The sequence below is a fragment of the Rousettus aegyptiacus genome, unplaced genomic scaffold, assembly GCF_014176215.1.
Source record: "Rousettus aegyptiacus isolate mRouAeg1 unplaced genomic scaffold, mRouAeg1.p scaffold_m13_p_15, whole genome shotgun sequence".
Taxonomy (NCBI): domain Eukaryota; kingdom Metazoa; phylum Chordata; class Mammalia; order Chiroptera; family Pteropodidae; genus Rousettus; species Rousettus aegyptiacus.
Genome location: NW_023416290.1, coordinates 21,087,736 through 21,102,773, shown reverse-complemented (window position 1 = coordinate 21,102,773; position 15,038 = coordinate 21,087,736). Strand labels below are relative to the sequence as shown.

General features: G+C 35.1%; 1 protein-coding gene across 3 annotated transcripts in view; it reads right to left on the bottom strand.

Moving 5' to 3' along the window:
- Positions 1 to 15,038, bottom strand: part of PCMTD1 (protein-L-isoaspartate (D-aspartate) O-methyltransferase domain containing 1) — a 63,167-nt gene that overhangs the window by 23,952 nt on the left and 24,177 nt on the right. For 2 of the 3 annotated variants that reach the window (XM_016152827.2, XM_036232852.1), the window contains exon 2: positions 292 to 394. Coding sequence is in view for 1 of the 3 variants with exons in the window: in XM_016152817.2 (XP_016008303.1) it covers positions 292 to 394; positions 10,895 to 11,201 (410 nt within the window). In the remaining 2 variants the exon portion in view is untranslated. Of the gene's footprint in view, positions 1 to 291; positions 395 to 10,894; positions 11,326 to 15,038 lie in introns of all 3 variants that reach the window. The other variant, XM_016152817.2, reaches the window with a different exon arrangement.

Sequence of the window (15,038 nt, the reverse complement as noted above, 5' to 3'; positions counted from 1 at the left end):
TCTTTAAGAAAGGTACCTATACGATGTTAAGTAAATGGAATATTACCCTAATAAAATGATAGTAGCATAAAATCAAATTTTTTTCATTTATTATTTACTATAAACTTAACAGAATAAAAATTATAGCATAGAATAATTTTTCTAAGTTAAATTCTTCTCTCGCTTTATACCACATAGATTTTTGCTGCATTCAACTGAGGAACTCAGGATCAATACACTAATAGTATTGAAAACAGACATGTCATACATATCTATCAAGTGCTTTAAAACTAGAACTATAGATATACTTACTTATCAAAGCTATCACTATTTTTGATGAAGCTCTCCAGTTTTTCCTTGGCATATTCCACCACATCTGAATGAAGCTCAATCCCATGATTTATTCCAAAAGGACCTGCAATCGTAGCAGCAGCATTTTTATAAAAAAAAATATTAATGTCATTACAGAGCTTTTAATTTCTGTTCATTTACCACAGGAGCATTTAAAGAAGACGTAAAATATTTGGTATCTGCTAACCACAGATTTAAAAAGCTGATCAGAAACCTATTAACACTAATTTTAAAATATGCTTATCAGGACAATATTGCCAAAGAAATAGCCATATACTATATGAGGTTTAAGTTCTTTACCATTATATTTTTATCATTAGAAATTTGATAATTTCTAAAATCCTGAAACCACGGGCTGACATAGATATTGTATATATAACTCATGACATTTGACTACTATCCAGTAAATGCTAACTTCCTCAAGGGCCAAGACCACATTCTGCCTTTTGGAACTCCCATTGTCTAGCAGAATGGGGTCATCGGTCACTTTTTGCAGAACAGATTTTATTCTCCTGTTTCAGCATACTTCACACATCTTACTTGGTAAGAATGAGTGACATTCTAAGGATGAGAAATATGGGAGAGAAATACAGGAGAGCTTTCTCAGCCCCAGATTTTTCTGGGAAGGCTCTTCCCCCACCCTGGTACCAATTTTCTGCAATTACAACTAACTGGATTTACGTTTCCTAAGGCTACGGTGCATGCTGCATGACCCACATGAAAGTAACACACAATCTCTTCTAGTTATACCAGCTCCTTCTGAATTTCTGTAACTGTCAACTGGTTTTCTACTTTACATTTTTGTTATTTTGTTTTACTGAGAGATTGGTTTCCTAGGGAAAAGTGTGTGCTTACGTATTCCTTATATTCTGTATCGTATATGGACTTATTTTGTACCTGCATCTTGTATTTATCTTAGGAACTATTTAAGTCGATATCCCACCAACTAAATATCATTAAAAATACAATATATATTGAAATTTTAAAATAAAAAATTGGCTATCAATTATGTTTAGTGGGCACATGAAAAAACTGATTTGTGATCTAGGAAGTACCTAAACTATAAAAATTATACCGAAATTTTCAAATACTATCTTCAAGCCAACATCAGATAAAGATAATGCTTTAACCTACTATATTTCTATCACACACGAAAAAATGATTCTACTTTAAAAATGTATTCAGATAAAAAGATTAAAAAGGTACTTGATCCATCAAACCACAACAGAATTTTCTTTGCAATGTTTTTATAGATTTTAAAATAAATTATTCTAAATGAACTGTTTGTTGGTCTTATCTTAAAACTGGAATATCCATCCAATATCATTTAAGACCTCTTGAAATTCCTTATCATTACTATAAATTTATTAGAAATTTTTTTTTCAAAAAATAAGTGGCAAAAAAATCTAGAGAACACAATGATGTCATTTTTTTAAATACAACATTGAATGTGAGTATTTTCAAAACTTGAATTTCCATAAGGAAACAAAGAATGTTAGGAAACACTGAAGTTTTCATTTAAAAACTCAAATTAAGCTACAATTACTTAACGTTATGTACATAGTAAGGAACATATTGTACAATGAAATTGATCTGCTTTTTTCTAACCTTTTAAGGTGACCCATTGAACCCAAAAAGTAATAGACTTTTATATTTCCATTATCCATTAAGAATCTAGTTATACCAATCGACCATTTTTAATAAAACTAGGGTTACATGTAAGAGATCAACAACAAAGGTCAATATTGCTGGAATCTGAAGTTTCCTTAAGACTGAATGCATAAGCACTATAACAAATGTGTCAAGTAAATAATGTGAAAATCAAGGCTTCTATTTGACATTTCAAAATGCCTTAACAGAGGGAGTGAACTTCAGAGGTCCGGGTCAAAAGAGACTACTATATAGGCTGCTCACTTAAAGAAGTCAACAGTCTCTTTTTCGTTTCCTCACTTTCTTACTATCTAAAAGCAAAGTGGCAACTTTTGAAACTAAAGTTTAAAGTTTAAGAAAATATCAAGAACATTTTTCATATTACTTCTTTTTCACATCACCTTGACACAGATGAAGACAATTTCATCAAAAAGGGTTCTGACAATACTATAAACATACACATAGAATATACTACTATGTATTGATTTCTAGTGCCACCATCATTTATGATTTTTTAATAGATGTAATTATTTTTAAAATAACATGGAGACATATCTATAATAATCACTAATAAATTGACAATTACCATATTGAAAATAAAAATATATTAATAAAAGGCAGAACTTAAATAGCAATGTCACCAATATCCCATTTATTTATAATGCAGTGTACAACTAGAATACATCAAATGTATGATAAAAATGTTACGTGGTGCTTTTTATTACAACTCATATTTGACATCTGTATTCAATAGAACAGAAAGATGAAACAGAGAAACCTAAAAAAGCAAACATAGCTGCTTCTAAGGAATGGGACTAAGAGGTCTAGGATAGGAAAGAGATTTATTATACCCCTTGTCTAAAGTTTGTCTTAACTGTATGCATGTACAGCTTTTCAATAAAAAATGAGCTTGTCAAAGAGATTTAAAAAAATAAAAATTTTTAAAAAATAAACACACAGAAAGGTACAAGCTGTCAATAGAAAAAATGAAATGGTATCCATAAGTATTAACACTTTCTAACGTCATCTAACAGATGAAGCATAAATTTGACTTTGTATTCAATAGATTCTAATGTTACTCTATATTTGCCAATATGAAGATGTTTCTATGAAATAATAAATGCTTAATTTTTGTAACACATATTTTAAAAAATGGCTAAATATTAAAGAGAAAATAGAACTATATACAATCGTCTATTATGACAAAGTTATTTGAAAAACCCAGGTATATCACATTAAAAATTATTTTAAAGGCTGGTAATAACCCATTTAATAAGAGCAATAACAAGTATAAACAAATATAATAAAATTCCAATAAAACCTAGAGACTTTTTCTTCTGTAGTAGTTGGACCTAATCTAGCTCATTTATCATCTACCAGTCAATAATCAAAGATAAAGATCAATAATTGCTAAATATAAGTATGAAGTGTTTATGCAATATCTACATTTCTTATTTACATCTATGTTGACCTTATGTAACACCCGACACTCCAGCCCTATTCTGAAGTACTTCAAAAAGCTGTTTTGAGAACAGTGTGCAGGGCAGAAGTATTCCTGAAGCAGGCCAAAGAAATCTGAGAGCTTCACTCAACATTTAAATAAAGTACCTTCAGAATTCTAAGTAAAGCTAATTTATAAAACACATAGCCACAAGCAAAATATACTTCATAATACATAACTAGAAAAGCTCTAAAGATGAACTTATTCAAGGTCCATCATTTCAACTGAGGACTCAGATCTAAACACTGTGGGACAGTGAGAAAAATAGTAGATTTAAAGGCAGATGTCCTAGTGTTCAACCTTGGTTCCTCCTTTTCACAGCTATACAATCTGAGACCAGTCACTTGCCATTTGAAGACTTTCCTACTATATAAAATGAGTCCCTGAGAAAATCATGTAAATTATGTAAAAGTGTTTCACGCACTATGAAGTACAAGATGGGTACAAATCATTAGAACTTATAATGTGCCCTCTCATTGCATACCAAACTGGTTAGTTGTAGAAACAAAACCATAACCTATCTAAGTGGTTCTCAACCCTGACTGCATATTAGAATAACCTTGGAATTTTTAAATTGTTTAAAAGTAGATTAAATTTAATATGAACTGTAAATGCTTACGTCCCACCTTCAACGGGTAGAGGGATTTCTCAGGTGCAGCCCTGGTTCTGCAGGTACCTTAACATGCAGCTCAGCTCAGGTTGACCGCATCTGCCATACCCTCCTAATTATTACAAAGCCCAAACTAAATAATTTTAAAAATCTCTTTGGACTATCCAAATCTCTGTTCTCATTAGTAAAGTGATATCAAGAGTTAATGACTACAAATAAAATCATTTTGGATAAAACTAAATATTTACCACAAGAAGGAGTAGGTTAATCAGTTATTTGGTTTCTATGAAGCTAGTATAAAGTTTCTCAATGAGAACTAAAATATATATGTAAAAACATCTTCAAAAAAAGTTATTTTATTATTAATTTTAATTATACAAAATTAAGCATCTTTGGTAAGATTTATAAGTAACTTCGTAAAAATTCAGAGACAAACAACAGGTGAAATGCAGACAAGTATAAGTTTCATTCTTTTTTTCCATGACTACCTTAGGGTATAATGTAGAGACACTAAACAGTGCAAAGGTAAAGGAGAGAATCAGCAAAAAATCAATCACTAAAGAGAAATTGATTGAATGTACTGCTACTTATTGAGATATAATTAATTTCCAATGGTTTCTCTATGATACTACTATATCACACTAAAAATGCATATTAAAGACAAACATTTTCAAGTGTTTACTGAATAGTGCTGCGTTAGCTTAACCATCCTCCAGCTGGCTGGCTATATCTAAGACTACAGATGTGTTCTCTGCTCTCTAGGTTTAGTAAAGTCCTTATGAAGCAAGTCTTGAAATTTACCAGAAAGTTCAGGTTCCAGTCCCATATGAAGAAGGGCCCATAAAGTTCACACAATGATAGTGCAGAAATGACATGCACAATTTCAAAGGTATGGGATGTGCCTTGCATACTACTATATCCTCAGCAGTTGGCAGTGTAAAATATAACTACTTTTTGAAAGAATAATAAAGTACATAAATGTAGCTATGATCCCAAGTTTAAAGGGTTCACAAATAAGACTGAGGCAAATCATATATACAAAACAAAAAATCTGTATTTTTCATGTCCTGATTTAAAAATATACTAGCATAAAATCCTAAGTATATGTCAAATCTATTTTATCTGATATTATCACAGAATGACGTATTTAACAGAAGTAAATCTTACAGATAAGTACATTCCATTCAAAATAAATTTATTAATTTTAGCGGTCTAATAGAAATCTAAAATGTAATACATATTCTTTATGTACCTAAGTTCTTCTGGCTTCAATTATCATCTCTATAATCATCATGTAAGTACCAATGACCATTGAACAACACGGGGTTGAACGGCACAGATCTAGTTACACACAGATTTTTAAAAATATATATAGTCAGCCCTTTGTATCCCTAGGGTTTGCAGCCATGGATTCAACCACCACTGTATTTTTGACCCACAGTTAGGAATCCTCGAATGTAGAAAGCCAACTGTATGCATCGTTCAACACCATTTTACATAAGGGATTTGAGCATCCACAGGCTTTGGTACCTGCAGGGTCCTGGAACCAGTCCCCCACAGATACCAAGGGAATGGAGTTATTAAGTTTGGGGAGAGTCAAAAGTTACGTGTGGGAAAAAAATTATGTGTGGATTTTCAACTGCCCAAGAGGTAGGTACTCCTAACCCCTGCATTGTTCATGGGTTCAATTATATTATGCAAAAATGGATAGAATCTTAGAAATCTATAATAAAGTTATTCTTGAACTGCGGAGGCAACTCGATAAAATGGAGGAGAGAGAGAAGAAAAATCTTCCAAATTATGCCTTTTGATTCTTTTGGATTTTTTAACCCTATGGATATATTACCTCCACAAAATATAATTAGAGAGGGAAGAGACTGATGTTCAGATTCTGCCTTGAGTAATTTTGGGATGAAAAAAGTACTTTTCACCAAAATGGGAAAAAGAGGAGGAGAAAGAAAATTTGATCTGCTTTGTATTCTGTGGGATAGGGTAAGAAAGGGTAACTTGAGCTGGAGACAGGTTAACTTTTGGAATCTTGTGTACACTGAAGAAATATACAGTAAGCACTGCACATTTAAATATCCACTTTGTTGGCACAGTTTGAAAGATTCAAGAGTGTCTAGAACTTGGCAGATAGACCTTGGTGCTAGAAATCTGTGAATCCTCTGTTTGTGGCTATTACTTGAAGACAGAATAATCATCTACCCTTCACTACAGGCTAAAGCCAAAGAAGCTTCCATAAAAGGACAGAGAGTGTTTATAAAGGCAAAGCAAAGAGATCTGAAATTCAGGGAAACAAACTTTGAAAGTCAAAAGTCTGGGAGATGAGATGAACTAACCCTGCAGGAGCCACCCAGAAAGAATGTGAAGGCAGGTTCCAGAAAGGACCAAGAACTTCAGCAGGCCAAGTAGCCCTGTGGACTCAAGCCAACCTCTGTTTTTAATCTGAAGCACTCAGTACAAGATCCAAGCCAGCCTAGGTAAGACTGTATGAGAAGATAATTCTTTAGGCACCAGCTCCTATACTGGGAGACAGAGACTCACAAATTATTTCACACATATATCTTCAAAAAGATTTAGTAATTTTCTGAAATATATACAATCGATATTCATTATTTGTGATAGTTTATGTTATAAAAAGTCCAGCAAACAATTAGCAAATGAGAACCGCTGCTACTAGGGCAATATTGATACATATTGATACATGTGAACATATATGAAATAGACAATACGAAATTCTTAAACCTCATCCTGGTTAAGTCTTTTTATTTTACAAAAGAAAAAAAATAAATTTCAAAAGTGATAAGTGATTTGTGTGAGGATACCCCACTAATGAAACCAGAAATGGGTCCCAGAGCCAGAGCTGCTTGTACCGCACTGCCCACTTGTCTCCCTATTGTGACTATCTCTGTAAGAGAGGGGAAACAAGAGGGCAGAGCTTCACCTGTTCCACCCCTGCTAGGAAGGAACATGCTCACAGAGACTCAGATTGTTCACTCCTCTGTATATATGTGTGAATGACCTCAAAAGCCCCACCAAATATTAATTTGAGGGTTACAAATAAATTTTAGCAAATAGGCAAATTCACAAATAGTAAGAATTGACTGTATCTGGTACACAGATGATCCAAGTTGGGGAGAGTTAATTCCTAATTTAACAACTCATGATGCACAGAGAACCACCTAAGACTTTTCGTACCACTGAGAGGACTGCCTTATAATTTCCAAGAACAGTATGTGGAAATAATAACCAGAAAAAATTGCTATGAAGACTTTGTAAAATTTCTAAAGCCTGTTCTGTTTCCTAATATATTTTTATCATTTACTATTTGTTGCTCTGAAATGATTAGCAGTAATATCCATAAACACAAATCATTGATTTTCAGAGGCAGCTGCAATGGAGGAAATGGTCAAGAGTAATGTTTCCACTCCACAACCAAAAGGAATGAAGAGAAGGGAAAAAAAATGTAAAATATAGATTATTAGTGGCAACTCGATACAGGGTGTATGGGCTGAAGATGCAAGAAAGCCTAATGAGGACCAAGAAATAACAGTTTAAACAGTGAAGCACTTTGTTGATTTCAGAAAATGACAAGTAGCCTAATTGAAATGGTTCTTTTCAAAACAGGTGTGCCCAGATCCCAAATAAAGCACATACCAAGAGCAACATTTGTAATTTCTCAAAATAAAAAATAAGATTTCCTCCTTCTACATCATCACCAAAAAAAAAAAAAAAAAAAAAAAAAAAAGGAGGACAGCAGATAGAGGGAAAACTGAGGTTTGGTTGAAAACACAATCTGAAGAGAACGCTGGAAACTTGCAAAATGTGCTGTCTTCCCCGCCCCCCACAGAAACGGGGTGGGGGGATGCAGAGGACCACAGAGGGAGAATCTGGAACTCCCTAATTCTATGACCTGTAGTGAGCCAAGAGCCTTCTAAAAGGGCATGAAAAAATATCTAAAAATTATATTTCTGATAAAGAGATTGTATCCAAAATTATATAAGGAACACTTACAACTCACTAATAAGAATACTAACAACTTAATCAAAAAATGGAAGAAAAGATCTGAATAATATATAAAGAACATTTACAACTAAATAAGAATACTAATAACAATTTAAAAATGGGGGAAAGATATGAATGGGCATTTCACCAAAGAAGATATATAGGAATGACTAAAAAGCATAGGAACAGATGTTCCACATCACTAATCCTTAGAGAAGTACAAAACCACAATGAGATATCACTATACCCCACTAAGATGCCTCTTAATAAGAAAATAACAAGCATCGATGAGGACGTGGAAAAACTGGAACCTCATACAGTGTTGGTGGGACTCCAAAATGGCGCAACCATTTTTTAAGTTTGGTAAGTTCTTTAAAAATTAAACATAAACTCACCATAGAGCCCAGCAATTCCATTCCTAGGAATCTACCCAAATTAAAATGTTCACACAAAAATTTATATGTGAGTATTCATAGTGTCATTCATAACTTTCGAAAAGTGGTAACCCAAATGTCCATTAAGTGAATGGTGCACCAAAATGTGCTATGCCCATACAAGAGAATGTTATTCAGCCCTAAAGAGGAATGGAGAACTAATACATGCTACAGCATGGATGAACCTTGAAAACAATGCTAAGATAAACAAAAGACCATTTATTATATAATTCCATTGATAAGAAATGTATTGAAAAGGTAAATCTATACTGACAAAGTAGATGAGTGCTTGCCAGGGGCCAGTCATACATGTAACTAAAGACCCATGACTCCCTGGAGCCTTGTAACAGAAGGAAAATATCTAGTGCATTATGGATCATTTAGACAAGGGTCTGTTTCCCCACACTGCTCTCTGCTAAGGATTAAGACATTTAAGATACAATGAATTTTGAGGTTGCCCTGTAAATGCATGTGGCCACAGGATCTCATCTCTTGGAGACTGAGACTGAGAAATGGGGTTTAAGAGGGCCACCTCACTGCTGATAAGTTTCCCAATTATGATCTATCTCTTCCAGCCAGGCTTCTGGCTACACTGACCTTCCTCAGCAAGAGCCAGTTGACAAGGTTGGAGAAGTGGAAGACAGGATAACAGGTGCTCTGAGGCTGACAAACATGGTAAGAAGCCTGGACTTCAGCCTAAAGTTGTCAGAGCTGGTCAAGAAATGCACTGATTCAAGGAGGGTAACTCATTTTTGAAAAGAAGCTCTCCCTACTCCCCTACTAAGTTCCTTTGATTTGAAAGCCATCTCAACCCCTAGAGATTCTGTTCGCAAAGAGGCACTGTGATAGAAATGATAGGCTTCCCAATCTGCAGAGAAATTCCTGTCTTGGGAAAGCAGAAGAACTAAATGTAAGCTGATAAATTTCTTTTTTGGCAAAAATTAGTAATTTGCTACCATTTTTGAGCAGTTGTTATATATCAGGAACTGACTCAACTATGAGAGGAAAGTACTCTTCTTTTTTTCGGGTTCCATGACTAGGAGAGAAAGTAAGAAGACAGCCAGTGTGCAGGAAAGGGAAATTTCAGGACTGAAAAATGCCTTAAGTGTCATATGGGACCACATTATTTATTGTCCAAACTGGGACACTTTGGGGAAGAAAAGGGCATTATTAATACTGAAGCTAGGACAACAGGAATAAACTAGGACTGTCGAGCACACAGGGACATAGTTAACCTACTAGAGTACAGTCATTTCTCTATTTAAAACCTTTCGATGATTCCCCATCACTTGAGAGTAAATTTTAAACCAGTATTATTCCTATAACTTGGGCATATACCTCAATTATAGCACATACCTCACTGGATGAGAAATTAGTTTTTGTCTCTCTACCCCCACCAGTCTGTGAACTCAAGGGTAAGAGTCCATGTTATGGACCATTAATGCTCTACATTAATGCCTACCACACAGTAGCACTCAGCAAATACTAAATGGCTTAGTAAAAGTCACAGTTTTTATCCTCCATTCATCATCATAATGCTTTATAGATTTTCCTCCAGCCATGCTTCTTCCACCCATATTGCATATTTCCAGCTGTCGCTTCCTAGCTATGTGACTTTAGGCAAGTTATTTAGCTTCTCTATTCCTCAGTTTAAATCACCTATATACAGGATAATCATAATAGTTTATACTTCACAGGAATGTTATTAGGAACATTAAATAAGTTACTGTATATAAAAAGCTCAACAATGCTTAGTTCTCACAGTAAGCATCCAACAAGCTTCTTGAAGGCAGAGGTATTTGCCCCTTTTGATCACTACTGTATACTCTCACCAGAAGTAATGCCTGGCACAAGAAACAACAAGTATGCTGAAAGCTTAAGGATGACATATACTTCTCTCTCCTGGTTTTTTCCAATCCTTTGCTTTGTTCCACCAGTGCCACACTCTCTGTATCCCACATACTCCTGTATCTTTTTTATAAAACCTGGCATCATTCATTCCCTTTAATATGAGACACTGATAACCATCAAACACTATGCAGTCAGAATATTTTATCTGAAATACATTATATCACATTACTGAGTCTCCTGCCTACCAGCTGTTCAATTTAAATACAGACAATGACTAGAGAAACAGTTCCAAGATTTTTTTTTAGTCTAGGACTGAATGTAGAAGCTAACTATCAGGGTCAAGGCTGAGAATAAGATTACTAATACCTTATGTTTCCATTTAAAAAAAGAACTACTTTTGAGTATACACATTCAAACATATACTATACACAAAGTTACAAACACCGTAAATTATAAACAGTAATACAAACAGCTTACTTTTTAAAAAGAATTTTACAAAAATAAAATTACCTAAAATTAAGCCCACCATTGTACTTAAATATCCGGTTCCACTTCCCAGGTTAAGAAAAGACAATCCTGGTTGAAGTTTCAATGCTTCCATAACTTCAGAATAAATGCAAGGTGCTGACAAGTGTATGTTCCCATGCTTCCAGGCTAAGTCCTTGTAAGCATTGTCTCGGTAGCCTTCCAGATAGTAATCTCCGCGATCAATTGCTCTGAAGGCTTGTTCCACTCTTTCAGTGCGAATATACTGAGCTTCTTTTAAGTTATCAATTAAGTCATCATTATCTTCCCCAGCACTCACAGCTCCTCCCATGATAGTATTCAAATCAAATCATAAATTTTAAAATGTAATAAAATTAGCAGAAATGGCTTCCAATAATGTAGTATGGTTTGATTTCCTTTTAATATTGCACTTGATTTCCAAAAATAAATTAATCCTGAAAGGGAATAAAAATAAACATGTTTAAATTAATGCTCAAAAGAAAGTAATTTCAGTTTATTAAATATGTAATAGCCATTACAACTAACATTTCTGAAGGGCATATTCTATTCCAAGCACGTGTTAAAAAAATATATATATATTTTGTTCTTAGAACAATCACAAAAGATAGCTTAGATATGACCTCGTCTACACAGATGGGAAATCTGGAATACAAAAAAGTTAAGTCGCCTCATACTGTGAGGCTCTTCATGGTAGCCACTAGTCACATGTGTTTCCCTAGACCTAAATTAATTAAAATTAAATACAATTTAAAATTCGGTCAGTCAATACTAGCCACATTTCAAGTGCTTAATAGCTATGTGTGGTCAGTAGGTGCCACATTACAGTGCTGCTCTAAAAAGTGACACTGCTGGAACGTAGTCCCAGGTCTTTCAGACTCCAGAAACTATGTTCTAGGATCACCAAGCCATGAGACCTTCTTTAGAATATAGTAAGTCTAGTCTAATGTGTATGGATTACTTGATTAAACTCCTACACTTAAAAATCTGCTAACAATTCCTAAACACACCAGATAAATTCAAAATGTTAACTCAAAGAATGACATATCCAAAAACTGATTACAAAACGTAAAAATAAAAACAGACCCACATTTTTAAAGTGTGTGTGTGTATATATAAAAATTGTTTGGTAAACCTTGTGAGAAATAAAACCACAAATTTCATTAACAACTTGAATAATTCGAGCAATAGAACATATGTTACATACATACACATACAATTAACTTTTTAACAAGTCAAACTCAGCATCTTTGTATGGAAATAAATGCACCTTGAGATTAAATTAAAATGTTAATACATAATATTGGATACACAATTTAAGCTCTATTCAATTGTAGTTAATAAGTAAACACATACATTAATACATGTATTAAAAGAGGGAAAGCAAGAAATGAAAGACTCATGACCAAAAACGAGAGCTAACTCTGGCAAGGATGCATGCTCAAGAAAAGCAATCGGGTCTCGAGCTTCATCAGGATCCTCAGACCCCTGGTACTGAGCTGCTGCAACATTACTGGGCAGTTTTCTCACCAGAGCCTGTCCCAGTGTCTGTCTATATCCCCTTTTGTCTTTTCCTATGATCTCCTTAAACTTTCTGAGAATACTGTAAATTCACATCGCACTCAGTCAAACTCACACAATGTGGCTGGCTCCAATGCCCCCGCATCCAAAAAATAAAATAACTTTAAAAATATAAGGATTTACAACACCATTCTCCTTCACGAGTGTTATTTCATATCATGTAATGAATAGGTGATGTTTCTTCAGTGGGTTGTAGTTTTGGCATCCTTTTATAGCTCAAGCATCTCAAGTCGCTGAGTGCAATTCTGGCATTTAAAGATTATTTTTTAATGACATGGCTTCTAAGCACAGGTTAACTTTTTCACCTGGTTCATACCAAAAGAATGAATGTCTTCCCAAGATTAAAGAAAAAGTGACTACACTAGATGGAAAGATAGTTCTGTAGTTTCCACTGTGGTAAATGCCTAAGGATTTTATAAAACTAATTCTGACTATGCATAGATGTTTAACAAATGGCTCTACTGGAAATGCCATAATTTACTAGCTTGAAAAATTATCCCCCTTGTTTGGTTCTAGGGCTGAAATGACCTGACTCTTCTCAAGTCCTACTGAACTCTAACCTATCCAAAATTATAGCAAAACACTGACTTTACTGCACAGAAGCTCACACTTTTGGTGAGAAAGACAAGAGGAAGAATCAAGAAAACAAGAACTACTACCATTTGCTGACAGACACTGGACTAAGCGTTATCTGTATATTATCTCATTAAAAGTTACAATGAGCCCATTAGGAAGGCATTTACATGCCTGCTTACAAGTGAGAAATCACCTGTAAATGGATAGAGTGCATGAGCCCAAAGGAACCCAAAGTGGGAACTGAACCCAGGGATCAAGGAATGCCTTCTTAAAGGTATGATTTGTGTAATAGCTTTAAAATGGTAAAGGAATTATAGGATGAGGCAAGAACTGGTATTTAAACAAGAGACCACGTGATACTTTTGAGAAATTACATGCAATTGGGTACTTTTCAATACTGTAAGACCTGCAGGCTAGTGATTTCTTTTTTAGCCTGAACCCTTTTAGTCTGATTATATTTATGCCCTCTCTATTAAAATACAAATCGGAAGTTTTGCATACAACTTCAGAAAGTCCCTGAGTTCCTAGAGATCCACTGTAACTGCAAAAAGTTTCACATCCTTAAAATGACTTTTTCTCTTCTCTCCTTGATTCAAACTGGCTTTGTCTAGTCTAATAGCATGCACCACGACCACTTGCTTCTTTCCTTTCCTTATCCTTCCACCTTTGCACATACTGTACAACCACACCCTTAATCATTAAAACCCTTAAGACATCAGATTCTGGTCAGCATCAGAGTCTTGGAAACAAAGCCTCACATCTGTTGACCACAGAGTTTCAGTCAAACTAACTATACCATCTTGTCCAGCTGTATTTCAGCTCCAGACTCATAAAGGCAGACCAATCCTGTGGGCCACATCCCCTCAAAACAGACAGAACAAGGGCATCAGAACCTGATGCAATTAACTGCCTCCTTCTCTAGCTCTGACCGATTAGTTGAGCCCACAACCTCAACTCCGTTAACTACTATGACTAATGATCTTTCCTCTCTATAACCTATCCCCTAGAGCAGGAGTCTCCAACCCTGGGACCACAGACCGGTACTGGTCTGTGGTCTATTAGGAACCCAACCACACAGCAGGTAGTGAGTGGTGGGGGAGTGAGGGAAGCTTCATCTGTATTTGCAACCCATTACCGTCTCAACTCCACCTCAGATCATCAGGCATTAGATTCTAATAGAAGCTCCAGTCCCTCCCTGGTGCCAAAAAGATTGGGGACCACTGCCTAAGAGGTCATCAGGGGGCCAGGTCTTTGAGCCCTGGCTCACCTGTGTCTCTGGGCTTGGTGTTATTTCCTTGAATACACCTTTCTTTGCTGCAAACTCCTGCTCATATCTCATTTGGCTTCGATGCATGCAGGCAAAACAAACCCCCTTTTATTCAGTAGCACCATGATTCCACTCTAAGAACATCTACTATAGACAACAGAGTCTGTCACAGATATTAACAAGGAAGGGACAATTATGTTTTTCATTTTAGAAAGTGCAGTGTAATCTGTGCTTCAGACCTACTCCAACAGACCTGAGACCGGGTACTCAGAAGCTGCAAAAAACATGACCTTGTCAACATGCAGTACAAAATTGTGAAATCAGATTTCCCAAACTCCTTTTTCCCTGGTCTGGTAAGACAAACAGATCTGAACAGAAAGCCATGAGGATATCCAGGTGGCAGGCAGTCAGGAAAGGTTTCCTGGAATAGGAGGTACAATCTGTGGCAATGCATGTTTGACACAAGTTACTGCATACATTTAGTACTTAGGGTAATGATGTAGAGATAATGAGGAAGTTGTGGTGGTTAACAATACCTATTCATGTGCTGAAGTGACAGGAGGGTACAAGCTTTCATGTATTACAGAGATAGCTTAGCAACTTAGGAAGACTTTAAGCAAAAGGTGAAAATTATATATAGCAATTATATGCAATTAGAAGCTGTAACTGCAGATAAAAAAAAAAAAAAAAAAAGCTAAGACATTGTCCCTGAATTAAAATAACAGA